Below are 24838 nucleotides of genomic sequence, written 5' to 3'. Positions count from 1 at the left end.
CATGTACACAAGAACTCGATCTCGTAACTCCTAGTATAAGCTATGTGTCAAGCAATATTCGAGATACGCGGATTTCTCTGGTCCCCATTTTCCGCGTAAGTCGGATATCTACTGTAGACTGAAATCAATCACATAACGTAACGAGATTAATTCGACTCAAATCAATTTGAGTCGATCAATTATTTTAGGTCAAGTCAAATCAAGTCCCAATCAAATCAAATCTGATTCGAATCCCAATCGAGTCAAACCTTTCGAGTCCGTCAGATGGGATTCGAATCTTTGGAATCCGTCTAGGGATTGAATCTTCGAATCTTCGGAATCCTGATTCTACCAACACTAGAAAAATCAATAATAAATGTCACGGTTCTTCGCAGAACAACATAAAAATCGCATTGTTCATTTGTTCCCCGTATGTGAAACTTTCCATTTGCTTTCCAAACCTTAAAATACAAGTCCTCTTTAGCTATTCCTGAGAAGCTAATAACAATAAGTTCAGAGCATCGGAAGATTGTGCTCGTGGTGTATTTAATTCATAGCCCGGGTTTGCAGTTCTTTTCCACAGCCATAAAATGAATATCAAAATGCCGGAGTTTGATATGAAAAAGTTCGTGAAAGGAGCGGGCTCAACTCTGTCCAGGGTGGTGCAGGTATGGCGAAAAAAACAGAACAGCTGTTTGTTTGTTTCACAAATTATTCATTGTGGTGGCAGCATATATTCAATTATTTGCGTGATATATTTTTCAGCTCACCGAAGAAAAGCTTGGCACATCGGAGAAAACGGAAATGGATGCAAGATTCGAACATTTGAGTGAACGTTCAGATTCGGCAAAATTGTGGACGGAAAAGATTGTCAAAGACACAGAGGCAGCAATTGTACCTAATCCGGCAAATCGAGTAGAAGATTTTTTATTCACAAAAATCGAAAAACAGAAACCCAAACGTTTATGCAACTTAGAATACCTTGGACTAGATATGATCGAAGCTGGAGGGGAGTTTGGACAGGATGGACCTTATGGCAGCGCACTCATCAAAGTTGGTCAAGCAGAACAGAAACTCGGATCTTGCGAAAGAGATTATATCGGTTCCGCTGGAATGTGTTTCATCCAACCATTAAAAAAGTTCCTCGACGGTGAGATGAAAACTATCACCAAAGAGAAAGGCATCCTTGAAAGCAAACGGTTCGTATAAAAAGTATATTGAATTCAATATCATGATACCATTTTCATTTGTCCATATAGCTTGGATCTAGATGCTTGCAAAAACCGCGTACGTAAAGCCCGCAGCATGATTGGCCAACAAGCGGTAAGAAATATCCAATTTAAGTTTAGTTTATTGCAGTAAATCGATATATCAAGTGTTTTTGTGAATTTAAAATGGAACAAGCAGAAAATAATATCAGTGTTGCTAGTTGGGCAGGTTCTTGTGCCTTGTTATGTCAATCAATTTATTGCAAGCTAAACAAAAACATATTATTTTCCATTAGTTTATGACTGGAAATAATGAATTTATCAATTCGTAATTTTATTAAATGCAACAACGCATAGAAGGACGGAATTTCGCCAGAAGTGGCGTTAGAGCAGGTACAGTTGTTTAAATAAATAACCTATTTCCTACCTTCCATTGCGTAGCACTAGTAATGTAGATCGACTGTAAACACGTTTTGTTGTATTCTTATCTTATTTTTAAACAGTCTAAGTTTACCTTGTTAAATTTCACATCTTACGTATAAGAACGGATTACAGAGATATCTCATAAATATTTACATTTTTCAGGCTGAAAGGGATCTTCGAGTAGCACAGTCTGAGTTTGACCGACAGGCAGAGATAACCAAGTTACTTTTGGAAGGAATAAGTACTACACAGGCGACCCACCTTCGACACCTTCATTCGTTTGTCGAGGCACAAGTGCGATATTATGGCCAGTGCAGTAAAATTATGTCCGACCTGCAACGAGAACTCGTAAGGTAAGATTCCATTGTCGATTGATTCGGTTCCGTTCTTTATGACTGATAGTTGGGGTTTTGTTGCCAATCTATATGAAGCAAGGGTCTTTGAGGTTTTTATGTTTAAGTTTATGTTGTTGGACATATGACTGTCATAGTCGGTGCCTAAGGACGAACCCCTGCATAGGAGTTCGGATAGAGTCGCCTCTGAATACGTGGAAGGGAACATAGTGCTCGACTTAACGTAGGAGGATATATCCCGGCTCGTGTAATAGAAGAAGTTTATGTTGTCATTTTAAGAATACTCTTGCAAGTGCCTAAAGTCTTATTTGATTTCATAGCTTTAATAATTCCCTAACACCCCTATATTCGAACCGACCTTATGTTTTCTATCAATGTATATCTATTCTGTCTTTCTCTTTCTTCTTTTCTTGATTATTCTCAAACTGTCCTTTTTTACCAAAACCATAAACATATATAACATTGGTCACCTAGCATGCGTCCGTCAACGCCACGATTAAGAATAAATAGCGAAGATGTTGATCTTACATGTGGTCCTACTTTTATAAGCAAAACCCAAACACAAGACAGCTCACAACACTGCCAACAGACAATGCTACTCAAGTCTAAATCTCTGGCAACGGTCGTGATGAGCCCGTCCACATCAAGCAACAATTGTTCAACTGAGGGTGATGGCTTTATTGCTGCTCTTGTTGCTCTTAGCGATCCAAACGATATATCAGTCCTCTAGATCCATACAAGTACATTTCTTCGTTGTTACCAGTTATGTTTGAATCTGAAAACGATTAATAAGTATACATTTATTTTACAACATGAGTGTGTTTGAATGTCATAATGGACGATGTTTTATTCTTTTCAAAGTTGTCTGAAACTTGATTTATCTGTTTGAACCAGCATCTTGCGTTTTTCATCAACAATTATTACAATGTACCGTTGCAAGCAGAACTTTATGCTGATGTTCGTTTGAAACGGTTATTTCGATACGAACAAAATTCAATTTAATATATTTTTAACGAATATTGCAACGAACTTTACCTTTGGTACCTTTACGCTAATTCAAGTTAGTATATTATTAACTTATCTTCCATATCTTTAATAACGCATTTATTAAAAAAAAACAACTTGCGACAACAGTAAAAAATAACAAAACAATTTACTTGCGGTCCTTATCTTCCGCTTGGGGTCCAGAGAACCATCTGAATATTTTCTTTTTCCTTTCCTCGATGAATCTGTTGAATCATCTGCGATGAGTTTATGCCACAACAAATGGAAAAAACACATTTCGCTTTAAAAATATTTTAGATTGTTTTTTCCCCAAACCAAAAGTCCCGAATCGGTGTTGGTATAACCAAGCATACATTGTGTAATGAGAATATTTATTTCAATCATATATTTATCATCAGAGGCAGATGAAGATCAAAATTTTGTATTAAATAGTGCTTAAAATAATCTTTCCTTTAACTTATCTGAATGTGGTTGTGCGTGTGTCTGTCTTTTGTTATTGCTATATTTTCTTCATTTATCTAACATGTCGTGTCGTATTCGTTCGTGCGCTTTTGCAAAATTTTGCGAAAATTGGTAACCTTTTCTGGGAACGTGTTAGTCTTGGTGGCCCACAGCCGTATGTTCCAGTTGCTGGATATGAGGAAGATGCCATGACTAGCCAGCTGAACAACATTGATCTTGGCGTACATTCCGGATATCGCCGAGCTCGAGTCCTGTGTTCGTACGATGCAAAAGATGGCACTGAGCTGAACCTTACGTCAAACGAGGTAAATTAACTGTGGTAAGACGATATATCATGTTACTTTTGTAGCTAATGTCGTCTCCATTTTTTTAGGTTATATTTGTTTGCGAATGTAATCCACCGAACTGTGACTACATGAACGGCAAGCAGGGTCTACTGAAAGGGCTAGTCCCGAAAGCTTTTCTGGAGATGCTGGATGATGATTAAAAAATTACCGAAAATAGTACGAATATTTGAGAAATTTGTTAAAAATACTAGAGCAAGGAATTATTTCAAGCTATCGAAAACGTCGTACACTAAGCTTTAATTCATATGTACACCCAAGTTTATGTATCCTGGCGATTACAAAGTTTACTGGATATGATTGTGGGATGATTTTATTTCTTGCTCAAATTGCAATATGCTTAGAGTGAGTTGCTCAAAAAAAAAAACTAGATTTGATGATACTTAACTCAGAATCTCTTATAGGATATAATTGAGTAAAGAGGCTACTTTTTTCTCTATTAAATTTGATTCATCACCTGTTCAAAAATGAAATTATTCCCATGATAAAACAATAACATAAGGGTTTAGTAAGCAACACAGCTAATCGTTATAGACACTCCAGGGATTTGTTTAAAAATTACATTTTGAATTTGCTACACTACAAGGTTAATCCAAAGAATTTAACGGCATCAAATTCACAGTGAGTAAAACGTTACAGTAAAAATAAAATCATAAGTTAAATCATGCACTTCCATTGCCATTTAAAACATTCCTCGCTAAACTTATAATGTCAGGAAAATTTGTTTATTTGTGTCTCTGTCTCCATGAGACATTTAAAGCCGTTTGAAAAAACTTTCGACTCACACATTAGTAGCATTAGAAGAAAAGATAATAATTTGCTTTTTCTTGTTTCTTATGCCCTTTATCCCGTCGATAACGTGACTATATCGTGTTTACAGACTGTGTGGATGTATGAAAAACGGCAATATGTTTTTTTATTTTTCACGCCACAACCTACAACATCATTTCGGTCAGACATACGGATGCCATGGTGTCACAATTAGTTATCAACGGCTCGCGTTAAGACATAATACAACGACTTCTACATCTTTAAATCAAAGAATATTTCCCAAAAGAGTAATTTCTATACTATGGTATATCTAACCCTCTCGTAGAACTAAACAAATTAATGCTTGTTGTTAATATTTGAAATAAAACGCTGAATTGTCGATAGTATATGCAATAAGTTAACCGATAGATTTAGCCTAACCATAACCAATAATACTCCAAACACAATTTTGTGGTGCGCCTAAATCCACGATAAAAAGAGTCAATTTTGAACAAGTTATTGTTAAATGCATCGTTAATGTGAGAATCGACTACAGCTAAAAAATAAATGGCACATTAATAAAAATAATAACGCTTACAAGTTGCCTGCGAGTAAACCAAGTGTATTATTCTTGTAGCCGGCTAGCAAGTCTAGAATCAAGAATTGTTCCTACCTATTCTACTGATACGTTACTGTAGTTTTACGGACCGGGTAAGTACAACACGTGTGGAGGCAGGAAGAGCATGGTATCTGTTCATTTCGATGTTGGTTAACATGGTAATATGTTGCCACAATTATAATAGAAATACTAAACCATGAAGCTATCATAATTTAAGTTACAAAAGACACCTCAATCCCAGGACCTAATTTTCAAAAATATTGGAATTTACCAAAAAAGGTGGTCGTTTTGCATCTGAATGTTTAATGTTATTGTACCTGCGTGAACAGTGGGAAAGATATTTCAATTTTCTAATATAGAACTTCGCATGAACGTCATAAATCTGCATTTGCATAGTAATTTACAGCGGTAATTTCTTTATGGATTGCTATGTTTTAACCCCTTCACAGTCTGTGCGTTTCTTGTGATTTAGATCAATACTGCATCAAATTTGGTAGGGGCATATAACAATATTTGCATCAAAAATTGTGAAGGGGTTAATAAGCACGTCTGAAGGGTAAAAATGGAAAGGACACAAAGGGAGAATAAATGTTGTAAGCCCCCAAAGAGCAGGCATGATCAACACCCCCTTTACGCCAAGAACTATTGACAGACAAGATTATTTATCCTAGCGGTCGTTGCGTTTTTGAACCGGCGAGTAGGAGGGGGAGGATAAATAAAGAGTTTTCAGGAAAATTTCGGGTTACCGGCTAGATAGATGCAAATACTACTAAAATATGAACTAACAAATAAACAATGTGGGAAGGATTGTTGAAAGACTCAACTTATTTCGTGCTTTTAAAGTACCACAATCAGAGAAATATGAATTGAAAATATCAAAGATTTCCATACAAAGAAAGCATCTCTGCAACAATATCTGGAGAATGGTGGATGTTGTAAAAATTGCATGGCACAATTGATTGGTAGATGACGGTTCATTATCACATAACTATTAAATCGTAACTTGAACTAGATCACTATTTCGGACTGAAAACTTACTGCAAGGAAGAAACAAATCCTGTTCCTTTTCACAACAGAACTATTTATTGGACAGCTTTAAGCACCACCACAAATACACGAGATGCTTGAATACCATCGTCAAACAGTTCTTCTCACGCCACACTTTCACGAATGTTCTTGCATCTTTCGTATCCTTGCACATCGAAACCCATCAGCAACAGTTCCGGGAATTTCTTTTTTCCTTTCTTGCTTTTGGTACGATATAATACACGCATGATGGAGAAATGTGCATGAGTAAGCTCTGTTGCTTACTTCTTCTTGGACACACCGACAGTACGACCGCGACGACCGGTTGTTTTCGTGTGCTGGCCACGGACACGCAGTCCCCAGTAGTGACGCATACCACGGTGAGCGTGGATTCGCTTCAGGCGCTCCAAATCCTCACGCAGTTTCGAATCAATGTTCGATGAAGTCAGCTGCATGTACTTTCCGTCAATGATGTCCTTCTGTCTGTTTAGGAACCAGTCGGGGATCTTGTAGTGCCGTGGGTTCGAGATGATGGTAATAATCTTCTCGACCTCTTCATCAGAGCACTCACCAGCACGTTTGAACGGATCGACATCAGCTTTCTTCAGCACGACATGAGCGTAGCGACGACCGACTCCCTTGATGGCCGTCAATGCAATTGGGACAGTGCGTTTTCCATCAATGTTAGTACTGAGAACACGCAAAATGTGCTGGAACTTTTCAGGAATCACGAGCGACTGAAATAAAGACAAAAAGTGCACACGGTTAGCTCTCTGAATATGAAAATGCACATTGATAGGCCCGACAAGCTTGCAAGTGTACATGTCAACAAGCACAGGACTATGCGTATCTCACAAAACTAAACATTGAGTATTTCACGTGTACCGATTGCTTCTTTAAATTATCTCCAAAGAACAACAGATTGGTAAAACGGTATCGTAAATGAATCAAAACTAAGCCATTTAAGCAAGGAAGTTACCATTTTCGATATAATTTGTGTAGCGGTCTGAGAACGTCCACTGCAATCGGCTGAAATTTACCGGAAAAAGAGCGAAAACTAGCTTCCGGAAAATTGACATTAGTTTGACAACTGTGCGTTTTATGAGCAGTTTGCGTTTCGTGGCTTCCAGCAGAGTACTAGAAAATATGATTACGTAGATTGTAGCGTGGATGACAGGATTTTGGTAAGGAAATCGTAAATTATTTTGCGATGTAACTGGATTAATTATAAGAACTAGCCTAAAAGTTAGCAGTGAAAGTAATAGACACTTCCACTACCATACCTCTTTCCCCAGCTAATCACTCCCAAAAGAGCGGTGCGCTCAAAAGCAAGGTGAACCCATCGCAAAAGCCTCGTCGTGGCAGCCACATTGAAATCGATTTTTGACAATAGCTCTCACGCTTTCCAGACTGTACCGTCGCGTAACGCGACGTCGTCTGACTCGAGGTCCGCACTGCAGCGCGATGTCCCGTTTCAAAAGAAGCCCAGTTTCGGCAGAACAATCGCGCAAGCCAAGCGCGACAGAGGTAGGAGAGTATGTGGAAATATGTATCTCGGGGTCCACACTGCAGCGCGACGTCCCGTTTCAAAAGTAGCCCAGTTTCGACAGAACAATCGCGCAAGCCAAGCGCGACAGAGGTAGGAGAGTATGTGGAAATATGTATCACATTGGGGCGCAAACTCGGCTAAAATTGTTTATTGAATTTTGAGGTAGTAATCCATGATATTTGTTTAGCTACGTATTTTATGCACCTTGAGTGAGTTTGGCGCTTCCACATTTGAAATTCACTGATAAAACAAACTTAAACAAACAACGACGATATTTTGGCCCGCCGTAGGAAGTATATATTTCTCCGTCATCTCCTACTTGTTGAAGAGCAGTTTGTTTACGTTTTGGCACCCGAAAAAACGTTGGTAAAAATATTATTAAATGAATTACATTTGTGAAGCATAAAATCAAGTAGTACAACGAAAAATCCGATGTTTCGTGGAGAATATTGCTCGTTTTGTTTGCGTTTGTGATTCGGTTTGTTAACGTTTTGTCCAGCTGTCGGTTTGTTTACGTTTCGAATTGACATTTGACAAGAGCTAGCGCGACGACAAGGTGTTTAAATATAGAAGGTGACTTATATGGAGTTCAGCTCCTGTCAGGCGACGTCGCGCTGCAGTGTGGACCCCTAGTTAAGTTACCTTTTCTGAGGACGCGGTACCACATACGAAAACAGCATGTTCCTCACTATTGAAAATAGAAAAACTGACAGATTGAATATATGAACAAAACTAAACCTTTAATTTTTTCTATCAAAATCAATGCGATTTCGTCGGTTGATCCACTTTGCCCAAACCCCAAGTGAATCAAAGCTGATCCGCATTGGTCAAATGGGGTGCAATCCGATAAAATCCGTCAAGGGATTAAGTTTTCGAATCTTCCGAATCCCGATTCTGACAACACTAATATTCTCCTTAAAAAGTCATCAAAACAGTATTGAAAATTTTTATTCTGCTCCGTACGTCGTACATTCTAAGCAAAAGTATGCCGTTTTCAGTGGTAGAATTTTACGACAAACGTTCTAGCTATCAGTGTGGTTACTGCAAGCAATCGGACTCTTGCCACTCTTATGGTATGGAAAAGATAGCTTGCATATAACTGGGCAAATAAAAGTTCAATCTTTCCTTTTTGTTTAGGCATGTGGGCATATAAACTAAGCTGTGAAGATTACCAAGATCTGATCGATCGAGGCTGGCGTCGTTCTGGATGTTATTGTTATAAACCAATCATGGATGTTACCTGCTGTCCATCGTATACTATTAAATGCGATGCGCTTAATTTTCGATTAAATAAGTCACACAAAAAGATAATTAAGCGTATGAACAAATTTCTCCGTGATGGAAAAAGAGAATCCGATGAGGAAGAAAATCCACAATCTTTTGGCGAGATTGGGACTTTAAGTCATGAGCACATCGAGACGCCGCGTATGCCAACAAAGCCAATTGATTTAGAATATTTGGAGCCTACCATGGACATTGCAAAACAAACTACTGAAACCATTAAAGCTCGATCGAAAGATTTGAGTGAAAAAGGGGCCGAAGCCTTAAAGCCTTCGCATGGCATGGGCAACCCGACTGTGAGTGATGTACCAAAAAAAGCAAAACTTATGCGAATTATACGAAAACGAGATAAACTACAAAAGAAAGGGCTTACCGGTGAAGAGCTAGAACGATCAATGCTAGCTGGAAAGGGGCATAATAAAGAAAAGTCGCTGGAAGATTTTCTTTACGAATTTCCAAAGGAAAACGAACCATCAGCCCATCGTTTGACGGTACGTACAAATGTTGATTTTATTTTTGGAACAAGTTCTTATTCCATCGTTGAAAGCATATCTACTGACTGAATGGTGTTATTTTTGGTTTGCAGGTAAAATTCATTCAGTCCAAAGATTGTGCAATCCCTACAACGTTTAAACTATACAGTAGTTACCAACAAAGCATACACAAAGAGCCATCGTCCAAACTCAGCATGGAACGTTTCAAACGTTTTCTTATCAATTCTCCCCTTAAGGTAATTAATACAACCAATTGATTTGACTAATTTTGGCTTGTTTTCTTCTTTTTTCATTCGTGACAAAAAATGGTATCAGATTGTGACTCTACCCACGGGCGGGAAAAAGTTTCAAGAAAGCCTGGACATTTCTTACGCACTCTATGTCAAATATCAGACGAGTATTCATAGTGATCCTCCTGGTTCGGTTGCGGACTATCTCGACTTTTTGGTAAAATCACCATTAAAGGTACTAGTATTATTAATGTGTTAGCTTTTTTTTTGTTATGAATATAGCAATCTATGAACTTTTAATATTTCAAAATTTGATGCTTACGTTTTTGATGAAGTGCTGGAAGCATTTTTCCCTCGTCTGCAATGCAAATGGTTACATTATATTGCTCTATGAAAAGGGTTCTTTTCTTTGCCAATTTGGTCATTTGGTCTCAAAGGTAGACAAAACACAACCATTGTATAACCGTCGTAATGGAAATTAAAGAGATGATTATCGATTTTTTGGTTTATAGATATCTGGCATACTTCAGTAATACGAAAGGCTGATATTTGTGATTTTAACATTAAAAACAAATGCGTAGCTTTTTTTAAATTATATACATATCTATATCTTGCTGACTTTTTAGTAGGTTATCAAATTGTTTTCATTAACAATGAAAAGATTAGAGAAAGCTTTTATAGTTATGTCAGGTGTATCTGTAATATTCTATTAAATTGACGAATATCACTTAATAACCACTGTCCAGTTCCTACTGAGCTACCTGCGATTTAATTACTCGGTAAAAATGCGAGGTATTGGAATCCTCCATTACGGCGAAGGAGCTGCCCAGTCCAACAGATCGACTTTATGGAGCTTAAACCAATCCCTTATTATTCAAGTCCAACCCAAACCATACAAGCTCCACCACCAAAGTCGTTGGTTAGCCAAAACTGTTTTCATTTCGCAAATCTTGCCAATATCCCCTAAATTTGTCTGAAGTATTAAAATTAACCTATTTTATGTAGTGATGAGAATAACGATGCAGGAACGTGGGTCAATTGAGAGTGAGTGAGTTTAAATAGCGAATCAATTCTAAAGAATGAACTCAGAATGATTTGGCTTTCATAGCATGATTTTGCTCACTTAGAGTAATTTAGTTCCGAAATAATGATTTAAAAATCACCTCAAAAATACCTATCAAATTACCCAATTGCAGAGTGTTCATAAAAGACCATCTATAAGTTTAAAATTATTTATGTACTTGCTGACAAACAACCAGCTCACATTGTTAAGTCAAATATGATTATTCCAAAACCAGAAATTTAGTAAGGGAGGATTTAATGCTTTGGTTTAAAAGTTCTGTATTTACTAAAACTCTTCGGAGCGACTTATCGGTTAGGTCTTATTTCGAGTATCGTTTCGTTGTTTTTTAATTTCAGGGTTCGGCGGATTTCGGGTCTTTCCATCAACAGTATTGGTTGGATGATCGTTTGATTGCTGTGGGTGTGATCGACGTGTTGCCACTATGCGTTAGTTCTGTATATTTTTTTTACGATCCAGAGTATAGATTTCTTTCCCTTGGTACTTATGGCTCGCTAAGGTACGTTTGATTATAATGTGTTTTGTTCAAGTTATAATATATGTGAATTGTTTAATGTTGTACTTTTAGAGAGATTGCGTTTACAAGGGCACGGTACCGTGTTAATCCCAGCATTACAAGCTATTACATGGGATTTTATATACATTCGTGTCCGAAAATGCGATACAAAAGCAGCCTACAACCCTCTCGTCTACTTTGTCCGGAGGCTTACACTTGGCACTTACTTGACAAAAATATCTTGTCCAAGCTTGATGCACGCAAATATAACCGGCTTAACGAAGATAAATTAGTGCAGGATGCACAAAAGCCAACTGAGCAAGATTTACAGGACGTTCTTTTGCTTGTTGGAAGATCGTATTTGCGATATTCAGAGTATTCGGTAAAGTTATTGCGGATAAATTCCACTGGAACGACTTCTTATTTTGTCTGGATATGTTCTTATTTTCTTGTTTCAGTTGGTCGCACAGGTCGTCCCGGATGTTTCAACGTACGCCCAGCTGGTAGGAAAAGTGTGTGCTAAAAGGATGATGTTGTATGGAGTATAGCATAGAAGCTCAATTGTGTCCTTCAACTTCAGTTTTGGTTGTTTCATCTGAATGCATGTTTAATTGTTTGTTATCAACTACGTTTATTGGTTAAATTATGCAAAAAAGCTTCGCAGATAAAGCTCAGCTAACGAAATTTTCGGTTTTTTTATATTTCAACTGAAAGAAATTACATGTGTGAGAAGGTTGATGTTAAAAAAAACAGTCCTATAGTAACTAATTGTTACTGGGTGTTCGAGATAAATTTGACAGTTTCTGAGGGAATAGGAAAGGAACTTTTATCAAATTTATGTTAAATATTAAAAAAAAAATTTTTTTCAAAGTTTAGCTTACCATGTTTGCCGCATTTTTTATTCGAAGTACCCCCCCCCCCCCCCCCCCCCCTCTCCCCACCCCTCCCCTTTTTCTTTGCTTATAACGTTATAAGGCATTAGCTAACTTTAACTTTAACTCGGGGTCCACACTACACCGCGGCGTCCCGTCACGAAACGCGACGTCGCCTGACAGGCGGCTGAACTCCATACTCGGGGTCCACACTACAGCGCGACGTTCCGTCACAAAACGCGACGTCGCCTGACAGGCGGCCGAACTCCATACAAAAAAAATGTTTCAAAAAACATTTGAAATTCACTGAGAAAACCACCTAAAACAACCATCGACGATATTTTGCCCCACCGTAGGAGGTATATATTTCTCCGTCATCTCCTACTTGTTGAAGAGCAGTTTGTTTACGTTTCGGCACGACAACGAAAAATCCGATGTTTCGTGAAGACTATTGCTCGTTTTGTTCGCGTTTGTGATTCGGTTTGTTTACGTTTTGTCCAGCTGTCGGTTTGTTTACGTTTCGAATTGACATTTGACAAGAGCTAGCGCGACGACGCGTTTTTCGCTGCTTCTACACTAGCGCGATTTGTGCGACATTTTATTTGTATAGAGTTCGGCCACCTGTCAGGCGACGTCGCGTTTCGTGACGGGACGTCGCGCTGTAGTGTGGACCCCCAGTTCCAGTTCGGCGTCGCATCAGAGCGGATGGTTAGCAGTGCACGAGGTTCCTGAAAGGGTTAGCTGAAAAGTAAGGTTATCTTAGGCACGGCCGCGTGGTGTCGCCGAGCTGGAGCTCAAGTCAGAGAAATCCTAGCCGACGCACATCTCGTGCTGTTTGAGTAATCAAGCGGATCACGAGTTTCGTGCGATCTGACAAACGGAAGGAAATATTCCTTTCGTTACGGCGGGTGAACAGCCGTATTTTGACTGCGCACTAGCGTGGTTGGCTAGCAGTGCTCCTGGCCGCATGGTGGCAGTCAAAAGGCGACGCCTACAGAAAATCGAAAACCACAGAAAACCAGGACATATGACCTTTAGTTGCCAGTCATAAACCAATAGAGGTCTATGTCTCCAGGTTAGCTTGCGAAGGCCCAGGAAGCTGGATTCAATAGCCGTACTGGAGTAAATCCTCGCCGAATTGAAGAAGAAGAAGAAGTAGTGTGGACCCCGAGTATGGAGTTCAGCGCCTGTCACGCTTTCCAGACTGCACCGTCGCGTAACGCGACGTCGCCTGACAGGCGCTGAACTCCATGCAAAAAAAAAACCAAGCGCGATTCGCGCGACATCGCGTAAGGTTTTTTTATTATGGAGTTCAGCTCCTGTCAGGCGACGTCGCGCTGTAGTGTGGACCCCGAGTGTCAGGCGACGTCGCGCTGTAGTCTGGACGTCGTGTATCAATTTTGAATATTACCCGGTTGACAAAAATTAAATTTTTATGCAGTTTTTCCCATGGCAGATTGCTGGAACTCTTGCTGGTGCTACATGATAGCAGCCAAAATTTAAATTGCTGTCAACCGGGTATACATTGAATTACTGTCCTTGGAAAATTAATAAAATTTATAAACATAAAGATTTTTTTATTTATTTTGTCACTCACAGAAGAAATCAAATGCATGTGTCGCGCTAGGTTTTTTTTGCATGGAGTTCTGCGCCTGTCAGGCGACGTCGCGTTACGCGACGGTGCAGTCTGGAAAGCGTGTGAGCGGGCAAACAAGATTGACATCTTTCAAATCAAAATATTCAAAAGTTATAAAGGGTGGCCCACAACGACACCCACTCCACAACCGAAGATACTCCCTTATATATTTTCAAACAATTAGAAGTGTTTATGTTTTCTTTAAATATTGTTGAAAAGAAAAGTGTTTGAAATTTGTTTTTATTTTTAAGTTGCACTTGTTTGTGAGACAGATTTTGCCAATAGACTTAACAATAGCAATAGAAATACTAGAATTATCATCATTATACTGAAACCTTATATTTTATTTGAGATGCTCATAAACATAATAGTAATTAAATGATTACATTTCATCTTACAAAAGTCTCTTGAGCATGTAATTAAATGATTACATTTTATCTTACAAATGTCTCATTAGCATTAACAAACGTTTGAGAAAAACCAAATGTGTGAAAAACCAAACCAAACCTAAGAATGCGGCTTGGGTGCAGACTGTTCCTTGACTTCGTTCCACTTTTGCACTTTACCTGAACCAAAGACGGTAAAGATGGCTCCAGAGACAATGTAAAATCCGGCAGTTATAAGAAATACGTACTTCCATTCATCCATTGTACTCTGTATAATAAATAATATTCATTATAAAGCTGATTGGCTATAAACCAAATGGGAATTTTATATTTCTTCAGATAACTCACCTTTTCTTTTGTAAAAAAGGCAACGGTCATTGGCGCCAAAAACCCGGCGGTTGTTGCTAGGAAGTTCATCATACCGTACAATGTAGCAGCAAAGTTCGGTGCAAGATCCTGAGCATTAACAAGATTAGTGATTGTAGAAGCTCCGTTAAATCCAAGACAGGCAACAATACATGCGACCGTTACAATGGGATCTTCCGCAATGAATGGTAGCGCAATCATGAAAGCGCCTGGCAGGAAGTGAGCTGTAATGGTATTGTTAAAATAAATACACATACTTTTGATATAGTTCATCGGAGTAACATACAAAACAAGGTGAAAGATTTGCGTAACGCTGTAACACTCATAATTGTTTTGCTGCGCAGTGTATCGCCGATGTAGCCAAAGATAAATCCAGAAAACATGCGCGCCAAGTAAGGGAGGCTTGAGAGAAATCCCGCGTTTGCCAACTTGAAACCGAGTACTTCGTTCATAAATTTCGGAGCTTGGGTGACGAAAAAATTTAACCCCCAGAAGCTGCTGTAGTGTGACAGGATTAGGGCAATGAATGGAAGAGAGGTGAGAACCTTAAGTAAAGGAGGTCGGGATTTGTTTTTCGATACTGTGGTACCAAATGAAGCTTCAATAAATTCGCGCTCCTCTTTGGTAATCGTTTTATGCTCAGCGGGAGTGTCCGAGACGAGCCAAATCCAGACTATCGCGACAATCCCGGATATGATGGCCGGTACATAGAAGGCGTAAACCCAACCGAAGTGCTCTATCAAAAGTCCAGCGAAGGGCCACGTTATAACTGTGCCGAATGTGCTTCCACCGGCAATGCAGGCGACGGCTTTACTTTTTTCATTTGGGGGTATCCATCGTGAGATAACGTTGTGTAGTGTTGGATACACGCAACCGCTAAGTACACCTATTAGAAAGCGTCCAGCTATGACAGCCCAGGCATCGATGGCTGCAAACAGCGGAAAGAGGGCCGTTACAAATGCACAGAGCAGGAAGGAGTAGCCGATCAAGCGCTGTGGCCCATATCGTTCCGCCAGTGGTCCTGCGGGAAGCGAAGTTAGCAGATATCCATAAAAATAGGCGCCCAAAATGTGACTCTGCACGTTCTGACTCCATTCGTAGCGGGACCCATAATTGACTGCAGTTTTAACGGGAGAGATTAAATCACCGCTGTTGGATGTGCCATTTGAGCTTTGGATTAATGTGTTGTTGAAAGCATTATGTGATAACGCCATGCTATCGTTTGTGGTAGCTTTAGTAATTGGTTGTATCATGGCTAGAAGATTTATTGACATATGCACCCGCAGCATGAACGATGCAGTACATGCAACAAATATCATGATCGTCACTATTAAACGTTTGGGGATAGTTCCTAAAGTAAAAATAAAAAAATGGATATTTTAAAATAAAATATAATTGTGAAATCAACCTTTCAAACTGTTTAGCATTCCCATAGTGAGAACCGATGTAAAAGAATAAAAGAATCTCTTTATACGTACCATTGCTAATTTTAGTAGTCAGAATCATTGTGATGGTCTGGACTGCAGTTTTGTAATAAAAATAACGACTGTATACACTTATTTTGAGGCATATCTAGGGAAACATAAAAACACATCCAATTAGTTTCAAGCCATTTTATTTTGATTTTACTAAATTCACACGTTAGGTAAATCTGCATGAAAAGGGGCTGGTAGACATTGTTCCACTATGAACTACAAAATCTGAATAGGCCAGCCAAGTATATTTGAATTATGTAATTAGCTCTGAAATTCACTGCCAAAGCAAATCGAGGGACACATCAGCACTACACACTTTTCTGACCCGACCCTTATTTTATATATTCAAATAGATTTAATTTCCCAAATAGAATATGGTAATCCATGCACCTTTTGCAGTTCACAGCGTAACTATGTCTAACAAATAATTAAAAAAAAGGTTTCAAGAACTAAGTAAAAGGATACATATAAGAGGATAAACGATACATTAAAGTTTATGAAATCAACTTATTTAAAGACCGTTATCATTACATATCGTAGATTATTCACTGACAAAACCTTACTTGTTCCCTGCAGTGACATGTCTTAATGCAAATATTAACACAAGTACCGGCGATATTTTGAAACGTGCTGGTCTACAACGCCCAGTCAAAACTCTCCTGTTGATTTATGTTTGACGTTTTAAAGAGTTTTTACTATCAATCAATGTTTAATTAGAAAAAAACAACAACGACCGTGTTCATAAATTGCGTTTGGTAGTAGTGCTAGTGTTCAGTATTCCTTTTTGGTCCGTAAAATTTTGGATAAATTTAAATCGTTTATGTCAACGTTATAAACAAATTTAACATATACAGGTTTTTCCATAGCCTATACATAAACCGAAGAAAAAGAAAGGTTACAAGGCTTACAAGACTTACTGGGATCTTAATCGAAATATTTATTATTTTTCAAGAAATATCTAAATTGTTACAGAAAGGCATAGCTTAATTCTGAGAATCTGGGACTTTCGTGCAGTAACAACTGGTATACAATTAAGCCATGTAGTACAAACATAGAATTTATAAGCGCCGATTTACGTTGGCCTTTTGTTTTTAGTAAAGAGTACGTCTCATGTCGTAATACTCGTACAATGTGACAAACGAAAATGGCCGATGGACAATTCGCGACTGTATAAACTAAAATTCACTGTGACCTGATTTTAACTGACCGATTGAATGTTTAAATGGAATCTTCAAATGGAGTTGACTAGTTTAAACGTGATGGAATTTCACAGAAAAAAAAACATAGCCAATTATTTGTCACAGATACAACAAGCGGATATGCTGAAGTGAAACCATTTTTTGCTAGCGTAAAGGTTTAAAATTTAAATTATCACTGCACTTTCGTTGAGTGCTGCAAAACAATAATTTGATTGCGACGAACATGAAATATTTACCATCGACAAACAATGTTATTCGTCACACACACGAGGCAAAATTGTATGTTAGATGTTGGAGGAGTATCATAGGCGGTACATCCCAATGCCACAACCAAAGTCAATAATACCTTGAATAAATGGTATACGCATTGGCATTTCGTTCAAGTGAGGGAAATTGGCCAATTGATTGTTGGTGGTTGGTGAACATAAACATACTAAATTGGTATTGCTGCCCTCCACCCAATGACATTCAATTTCACACGTCAGTCGATACGTATGTTCTTTTCAAAGATGTTATTAAAAAAGACTACCAGATAGATTACATTCAAGAAAAAGTAATTTAAAAAAAAGTAAAATTTTGAGTTGGGCCGTTTCTGGCGCATTTGTGTTACTTTTCTATTGAAGTTTGAACAACTTAAACTATAGGAGCAGCCTCTTAATGTTGGACAATTGATTTATTTTGTTTGTAAATCGTTTCAATTGATTGGTATTTCAACTCATACAAGAAAAGTTTTTGATATATTTTATCAAGACACATACGTGAACCCAAAATAATATTATTTAAGAGAATGTGCAATTTTGGAGAAAACCCCATCATGACAACTTATTCAAAACATCACCAAAGCATAACTTCATGGCTCAATTCCCGATTGGCCACAACGTCAAGAAAGACCAAAGATATGCGTAGTTGCAATCTTAACGGACATAAATGGAAAAGCAATAAAGACTTCCAGTTCAACGAACGAAAGTAACCGGTTCTTTAGGCTTTGCAAGGTTTGTTTTGTTGTTGCAGAACTATGTTGGTTGTTTGCAGTAGATATATGCATTTATTATAAAAACAAGCCTTGACTGGATAGACATTTGATCAGGCATGTTATTGAAATAGTACGTTCGCCTCCGATACCTCCCATTCCGGAACAGCCAAAGGAAAAGGCTAAGGTCTTAACCACGAAACGAGTTTGAGATTGACCTCCATGTTCCGCATACGATCTCGGTACATATTTAGAAGAAATAACAATTTGCTTCTGTTTGACAGCAACATAAACTGTATCTTGTCGAAATCTTTCTTGGTAAATGAACCAACGTAGTGGTGTAGTCGATAAAACAATAATGTAGCTCAGTTACAGTGTCTGCGGTATTGACAAAATATAACTAAATAAAATTCATTTCAAATTTACTCGAAGTAATCATCATCTACACTACTTGTTAAGTTATTTCTAAAATTAAATACTATTAACAGAAGCTTTAGCACTTTAAGCACATCACTGTTACGTGGATGCTTGGTTGGCCATTGAAATTTATGATCTCTTACACGAGATAATTGACGGTCGGAACGATGCACAAAACACTTGATCGTTTTCACACTTTAAAGCAAGTCCAGTAGCATTGTTTATACAATTTCCCACAAGTGTGGATCTGTGGACTACACGTTACTGCAATCTCGTAGGTTGGATTTGCGATTTTTCTGGAAAACAAAGCCCGCGAGAATTCACTCTAAACAGCTTATCGACGTGTTCGATTCCGTTGATCGATCGTTTGCAACTGAACTCTCGCATTACTTCGCATGCAATTTTTATAAGCTCAACTTGCTTTCCCATCTCAGATGGAAGTTCTCTCCATCTCTCGCTTGTTACATTATCTCTCTACCGTTCTGTTTATCTCTGTCTTTCTTTGTATTTCTCTTGTTTTCTGTATTTTTGATCTTCAACTGTTGATCTTCCTTCCCTGTCTCTCGATCTTTTTTATGATCATTGTGGAATCTATGGAAAATAAATTACGAAAATATTATGTATGCTGCAAAATGCTTAAAAATTCATTTATTTTGTAAAATAATATGTTTCATGGCTCCATATTGGCATCGTTATCATAATTGAAGGTTTAGATCAATTTTGATCTTGAATAAACGAATGCAGCATTTTATATGCCACAACATTCTACTAGCTGGAGGGTGAGCGGATTCCGCCGTAATGTATACAGTATACAAGACACGACGCCATAATTTATGTAACCAATATTCAACAACCGGTAAACTGATTCACAATCAGAATTGCTCCAACGGCCAACGGCCAATAAAAAGTTTGAAAAATAATTTTTAATCTTCCTTTTTTTGGGTTTTAGCTTTTAAAGGAGTTGAGTATAATTCAATGTACTAATGGCTAACTTTCATATTTAGGGTTTCCTGTGATAAATATTGCCACACTAAGAGCCGACGTTATAAGTAACGTTCCTTTTACCCGGTCGTGACCACACATTTTGTTTAATATGAAAAGTTTGTAGACCGCTTGGAAGCCTGAAAGCTTAACAGCTACTAATGAGAAGTTAATAACACGTAACATTCCCGTACCACTTAAAGCTGCTGGTCGATTTGATATTGTTTAACTTTAGAAAAACAACTTTTGTCTAAAACATCACAAAAATATCATACTATCAGAATTTCGCAACAATTCATGGTAAAAATACCTCAAGGTTTTGAATGGCGATAAAAATCCAAATTCCAAAGTGATTAAAATTCCCCAAATATAATTGAAAACAACCTGTAAAAAAAAAGTATGTGTGAAATTGTTCATGATGATGAAAAGCGGTGGGTAAACAGTTTTCAAAATAATCCTCAGCAAGTACGTTGATCCGGAAACTTTCATTTCTTTCATCTAATAATCATTGTTTTATTAATGGTATCAATATATATAAAACATACGCTTCAGTATGGTCAATAGAAGCAAAGTGCTATACTTTTGACTAGAAACATATTTGAAATTCCTTTTTTTCAATACACATCCTGTATTGTTTTCGATTAACAACATTTTTTTTTTTTTTGTAACGCTTTCCTATCAATGTCAAATGCGGTTTGGGGAATGGAAAAAAAAGGATTTTTTAGAAAATTTGTCATTGCCTTTAATGAGCCTGTTTGTTGGTTTTGGTAATGGTTTTAGTTACCCTAGCCTGTCGCTTTTTGTCCACTTTATGAAAAAAGGTTTTCGACTCAACGGAATTTTGCTACATGATAACAGCAACAGCAAGGTGATGCTTTGAGTTAAAAATCTCAAATTCACGTTCCCCTCGAATTCCAAGCAAGCGCAAGGAAGCGAACTAGCCACACTGCGGAGGGCATGCGGGGCTAGTTGTTTTCCATAAACAGTGTAGTTTGGTGTGTGCTATTTTTGCACGCTGCCTGGCCAGCAATAGATAAAACAAGAAATAAGAAAAGTAGCGGAATAACAGGTGGAAGTGCGCGTCGTACGCATGTGAACGACACTTCTTTCAGTGGAAAGGCGGTGACTTTGGGCGGAAGAGAGGGAATGGGTTTATAAAAGCACTTGCAACCCGGTGTGGACATTTTAGTTCGAAACCATATGGTTCTCTTGTTCGTTACTCCGGTGCACCCGGTTCTTATGCACATTGTGCAGTACGTCTAAACGCCTTAAGCGACACGATTTCAAAATGGGTCCCGAAAGAGGATTAAGTTGCTTAATTCTTGTGTTATCGTTGGTACTAGTATCATGCAGTGCTGCTGCAGCTAATACCTTCAAGCAACCGGCGTTGTTTCTTACGATAAAAAGTTCAAACTTTGGTATGGCGAAAATAGATCATATTAAGTGCGGCTATCTCGTAGTGACAGATATTCTTATTAGCCCGGATGGTGTTCCACTTCCATTCTGCAACGATCATTGTGAGTAATTGTTGATTCTGTTTGTTAATGTGCACTTTTGAGATAAATCTTTATCCATTAAATGATGCCTTTCGTCTTCGTCTTCAAAGGTGTGTACAACAAGAGGGCAGGTTTGAAGATTATTGCATCTTTTGGTGGTTCCGTGGTCCCATCGGACCTATTCGTCTTCTTATCCTGTGATGACAAACGGCGTGCAGCGTTTGTGGATAACTTGATTGAGTTTACAGTTTCACATGGATTTGATGGGATCGATTTGTCCTGGCTATATCCTGCTCTTCAAGAACGGGTATGTCTTAAGAAGCTACATTTGTACACACAATATTTCCACTAATGTTATCTTGGAGCATATTCATGAAAACATATTCTCTCTTGAAGGATCGCTACGTACGGCTACTGAAAGATCTTCGTCAAGCATGTGATCGATACGGTCTTTTACTGACGGTGACTGTTCCTAGTCGGCCGTCCGTGATAGAGGTAAACTACCCGGTTGAAAAGATAGACAAATATGCGGACTTTGTAATACTGAGTACGACCGAGTTCCGCAAGTTGCGTAAAACATCCTTCATAGCCCCTTTATACTCGAGCAGCCCGGGATCGTCGAATAGCATTGTGAGTAATGAAGATACACGTAATTTGTCTTAGGTGACATGACGGTAGTAATTTTCCGACATTTTTTCCAGGATTATCACGTGGATCGCTGGAAACTGGCTGGGCTGAGTTGTGGTAAGATAGTTATCGTGATCCAAACGATGACCCTAACTTACAAGTTATACATACAGAACGAGTATCGCGTTGGAACACCGGCGCTCCAGTTGAAGATCCGTCCGTATTACAAAATTTGTCGAAAATTGTACAGTGGTTCTCTGGAGATTTGGGACAGTAGTGCTAAGAGTCCGTATGCGTTTCGCGACTTGTCTTGGTATTCGTATGAAAACGAAAAGTCCATAAAAGAGAAAGTGGGATTTGTGATTCAGCAGAACCTTGCGGGATTGGCCGTATTCTATTACGACGAAGACGATCCGATCAACATTTGCGGTGATGGACAGTATCCGTTGACTACGATCGTAATGGCAGCGATGCAGTCCGACTACCTGCCTCCGTCAGTAATCACAGATTCCCAGATCTACCATTTCGATTCGGCCTTGAATAGTTCCCCGTTTTCCCAAATGCGACAGGATATCTACAATTCTGCAGTGAACAATAAGCAACCATGTGATGTTTATGTAGAAGAAAGCAGTGATGCAATCGAACAGTTGGGTAAAGCTATAGATGTTTACCAAAGGTCCAAAGTTCCTACCGACTTGACTGGCAAACTTTCTGGAATGGGGGAACTGGTTGAACAGCCTCAGTTATCGTCAGTGGGTTCTATGGAAATCATGTTTGATGACCTACTGTTATCGGCCGAGCAATCTGCAGAATTCTTCCAAGGAGATGCAATGTTTCCTTCAAATATTGGTACTTTAGTGGATTTGGGTGACAGTGTAGACATGAGTCTGTTATCATCAGCTATTGCTGATCAGTCTATACCTGCTGGCTCCAACAGATCACCGGGTTCGGCTTTAACCGGGGGGCAATTGTTTTCCGAAAATCTACAATTAAGCGGTTCTAACAAGTGCCCGCTCTTCTCTGAGCAGACAGATAGCCAACGTGTGGTATACACCAAACCATCCTGCTCGCATCATCGTCCCATAAGACCTTGTTCACATTGTGGTTCTATAGCACCGCCCCTCCATCCCCCAAAATCATGTCTACACCAACTACCAAGTCTTAGAATATTCGCCACGGCACATGGACCGACGACCACAACGACTACCACCACAACCACACCAAAACCGATGGAGTTTCTTACGATGGCTCCAGCAACGTATCGACCACCAACTTTCTGTCAAGCTTGCAACCCTTGTGTTAAACTAGTAGCCACCAGTGGCTCCCACGAACCGAAAGTCCCCACAACTCCTCCTGCTCCTGTGAATACACCATCCTCTTGTCTTTCGGCACAACTGTACTCGGAGATGAATGGTGGACAGCTTTCGCCCTCATCGTTACAGTTGCAGGCAAACGTTGATAGAGTGTCAGCACCGGTGTCGGTGCAATTTCAGGCCAATTCCGTGGGTGCACAGCCTATACCGTCGTTTGGAGTCTTCGAAACGAAAGTTTGCCCTTGTGATGGGATATTGCAGGATCCGCACGATAAACGCTCATACTATCTCTGCAAACGAGGATTGTAAGTATATTTTTTTCAACTAGTTTATTAGATTTGTTCAAACTGAAAGACTTCTTATTATATTTTTCTCCATACAGACCAATGTGCGAAGAAAACAAATTCACCTGTGCTCACGGTTATATTTTCGATGAGCGATGTAAAAAATGTGTCGTTGAAGGATCGTAGGACTTCGTATGACTGTATAAAAATCGCTAAGCGATTGAAGAAAAAACCAAAAGAAATGAGAAGATTAACACGGTCAGATAAAATAATATCTTCAATAGACATCGCTCAAACGACCAGATTAAAGACTGCGCAACAGAGCCTTGCAATACAATGCTGCTCTTCGAATGAGCTCAAGAAATTAATAAATAGCTTTTCTGCAGCGTAGCAACCGTTGGTGAACCACCAACCAGCGTATCCTATCTGGCATAAAGTTGTTTTGGAAATGCGCGATAGCTTACTCGCCACTAAAACAATCCAGTGATTGTGTCGATCTGTCTAGGAGAGCTATAGTTGCAAGTAAACCGGGCGGGTTCCGATATGATTAGGTTTTCTTTGAATAAAATGTTTCTTTTAACTAAGCGTTCGTCTGATGTCTTCATCTCTACGTGTTGGTATTGAAGGCTTGTGGTTCGTTATGATGCCATTCAAGAAACTGTTCACTGATAAAGTGGAACCGCTGATAACAACTTTCTTTTATTTCCATGCCGAATACCGTGATTAGCAAGTTGATAGGACTGTTCCTAATTTTGTTATCCTTGCTGCTCACGTACTTTGAATAAATTTGTTCGTGTTAAGATGTGCGTACGTGCTTGCGCTGACAAAAGCGCAATGTTTTTAGATTCGGAACGTAGAACAAAAGCAATAACAAAAACAATTATATGAACGAAAACATAACTGTTTTCAGAAACCACAGAAACCTTGACTTTGGGTTTTACTTCAACCTTATGGCACTTCTCTCCATAGTCATTTTACTACGATGAAGCAACCAGCTTGCTTCCAAAGATATTGGTTCATGTTTTCAACGAAATCTTTTATACCTTTTTATGCATCAAATTTGTTTTAATTACAATTGGAACTTGTATGGTGTGCAATATTTATATATGGATTAATTGCATAAAAAAAATTCAATTTTTTAAATTATTTCACTATTCACACAATACCGGTGATCATTTTATATTGATTAAGAATATTGTTATGCACAAATGTGTTTGTATTATTTCCGCCTTTCAGACATTGGCAGTTTTCTTCGGTGTTGGCCCTATCTACTAGGATGCGAAAATTAATGGATAATACCATATTTCATTCTTCATAATCTATTGAACAGTAAGGTTTATTCACATTTTTCAATATTTTTATCCAAAAATTCCGACATCAAAATGGTGAAAATCGCTTTGCGTTATGGGATAACCTATCGAATATAATGAAGTTAAAATAAAATGAAGTTAAAACCAGGTTTATATAAAGAATAGGTTTCAAAACCTGAACAAAACAGTTCACACTTATAAACTTA

General features: G+C 38.5%; 5 protein-coding genes across 11 annotated transcripts; 3 read left to right on the top strand and 2 right to left on the bottom strand.

Moving 5' to 3' along the window:
* The first annotated feature begins 351 nt into the window (after nt 1-351).
* Nucleotides 352-5127, top strand: LOC131271244 (endophilin-B1). Of its 3 annotated transcripts, XM_058272650.1 has the most exons (8): nt 352-409; nt 550-647; nt 745-1178; nt 1239-1302; nt 1545-1580; nt 1773-1963; nt 3567-3735; nt 3804-5127. In XM_058272650.1, the coding sequence occupies exons 2-8, from the start codon at nt 570-572 to the stop codon at nt 3915-3917; spliced, it is 1086 nt and encodes a 361-aa protein (XP_058128633.1). In that variant the 5' UTR covers nt 352-409; nt 550-569; the 3' UTR covers nt 3918-5127. The 3 variants fall into 3 exon arrangements, with proteins under 3 accessions (XP_058128633.1, XP_058128632.1, XP_058128634.1); XM_058272649.1 differs by lacking the exon at nt 352-409 and having other exon boundaries at nt 444-647; XM_058272651.1 differs by lacking the exons at nt 352-409; nt 1545-1580 and having other exon boundaries at nt 444-647.
* A 1076-nt stretch (nt 5128-6203) lies between these two features.
* LOC131271245 (small ribosomal subunit protein uS13) lies at nt 6204-7258 on the bottom strand. Its single transcript, XM_058272652.1, has 2 exons — nt 7149-7258; nt 6204-6906 (listed from the first exon to the last, which is right to left on the bottom strand). The coding sequence occupies exons 1-2, from the start codon at nt 7149-7151 to the stop codon at nt 6451-6453; spliced, it is 459 nt and encodes a 152-aa protein (XP_058128635.1). The 5' UTR covers nt 7152-7258; the 3' UTR covers nt 6204-6450.
* Nucleotides 7259-8645: 1387 nt separating this feature from the next.
* LOC131271239 (arginyl-tRNA--protein transferase 1) lies at nt 8646-11894 on the top strand. 4 transcript variants are annotated; one of them, XM_058272639.1, is made up of 7 exons: nt 8646-8791; nt 8856-9490; nt 9586-9729; nt 9809-9958; nt 11143-11303; nt 11373-11682; nt 11759-11894. In XM_058272639.1, the coding sequence occupies exons 1-7, from the start codon at nt 8704-8706 to the stop codon at nt 11846-11848; spliced, it is 1578 nt and encodes a 525-aa protein (XP_058128622.1). In that variant the 5' UTR covers nt 8646-8703; the 3' UTR covers nt 11849-11894. The 4 variants fall into 4 exon arrangements, with proteins under 4 accessions (XP_058128622.1, XP_058128623.1, XP_058128624.1 ...); XM_058272640.1 differs by lacking the exon at nt 9586-9729; XM_058272641.1 differs by lacking the exon at nt 9809-9958.
* A 2301-nt stretch (nt 11895-14195) lies between these two features.
* LOC131271242 (sialin-like) lies at nt 14196-18973 on the bottom strand. Of its 2 annotated transcripts, none has more exons than XM_058272647.1 (5): nt 18691-18973; nt 16039-16132; nt 14847-15911; nt 14543-14784; nt 14196-14462 (listed from the first exon to the last, which is right to left on the bottom strand). In XM_058272647.1, exons 2-5 carry the CDS (start codon nt 16064-16066, stop codon nt 14316-14318), a joined length of 1482 nt encoding a protein of 493 aa, XP_058128630.1. In that variant the 5' UTR covers nt 16067-16132; nt 18691-18973; the 3' UTR covers nt 14196-14315. The 2 variants fall into 2 exon arrangements, with proteins under 2 accessions (XP_058128630.1, XP_058128627.1); XM_058272644.1 differs by having other exon boundaries at nt 18765-18973.
* A 1917-nt stretch (nt 18974-20890) lies between these two features.
* LOC131271204 (chitinase-3-like protein 1) lies at nt 20891-23508 on the top strand. The gene is made up of 7 exons (XM_058272597.1): nt 20891-21119; nt 21209-21405; nt 21495-21728; nt 21800-22376; nt 22839-23138; nt 23190-23343; nt 23421-23508. Exons 1-7 carry the CDS (start codon nt 20891-20893, stop codon nt 23506-23508), a joined length of 1779 nt encoding a protein of 592 aa, XP_058128580.1.
* The last annotated feature ends 1330 nt before the right edge of the window (nt 23509-24838 follow it).

Source organism: Anopheles coustani, unplaced genomic scaffold, assembly GCF_943734705.1.
Source record: "Anopheles coustani unplaced genomic scaffold, idAnoCousDA_361_x.2 scaffold_12_ctg1, whole genome shotgun sequence".
Taxonomy (NCBI): Eukaryota; Metazoa; Arthropoda; class Insecta; order Diptera; family Culicidae; genus Anopheles; species Anopheles coustani.
This window is presented reverse-complemented; position numbering and strand designations above follow the sequence as displayed.

Bases quoted from the DNA above. Each gene is read 5' to 3' on its own strand.
- LOC131271244 (XM_058272650.1), top strand. From the start codon at position 570: ATGAATATCAAAATGCCGGAGTTTGATATGAAAAAGTTCGTGAAAGGA. The intron at 648-744 runs GTATGGCGAAAA...TATATTTTTCAG, and splicing joins CTCTGTCCAGGGTGGTGCAG to CTCACCGAAGAAAAGCTTGG. The intron at 1,303-1,544 runs GTAAGAAATATC...AACAACGCATAG, and splicing joins GCATGATTGGCCAACAAGCG to AAGGACGGAATTTCGCCAGA.
- LOC131271239 (XM_058272639.1), top strand. From the start codon at position 8,704: ATGCCGTTTTCAGTGGTAGAATTTTACGACAAACGTTCTAGCTATCAG. The intron at 9,959-11,142 runs GTACTAGTATTA...TTTTAATTTCAG, and splicing joins TGGTAAAATCACCATTAAAG to GGTTCGGCGGATTTCGGGTC. The intron at 11,304-11,372 runs GTACGTTTGATT...TTGTACTTTTAG, and splicing joins GGTACTTATGGCTCGCTAAG to AGAGATTGCGTTTACAAGGG.
- LOC131271242 (XM_058272647.1), bottom strand. From the start codon at position 16,066: ATGATTCTGACTACTAAAATTAGCAATG. The intron at 15,912-16,038 runs GTACGTATAAAG...TTTTTACTTTAG, and splicing joins GACTACTAAAATTAGCAATG to GAACTATCCCCAAACGTTTA. The intron at 14,463-14,542 runs GTGAGTTATCTG...TTTATTATACAG, and splicing joins CCTTTTTTACAAAAGAAAAG to AGTACAATGGATGAATGGAA.
- LOC131271204 (XM_058272597.1), top strand. From the start codon at position 20,891: ATGGGTCCCGAAAGAGGATTAAGTTGCTTAATTCTTGTGTTATCGTTG. The intron at 23,139-23,189 runs GTGGACAGCTTT...ACGTTGATAGAG, and splicing joins ACTGTACTCGGAGATGAATG to TGTCAGCACCGGTGTCGGTG. The intron at 23,344-23,420 runs GTAAGTATATTT...TTCTCCATACAG, and splicing joins TATCTCTGCAAACGAGGATT to ACCAATGTGCGAAGAAAACA.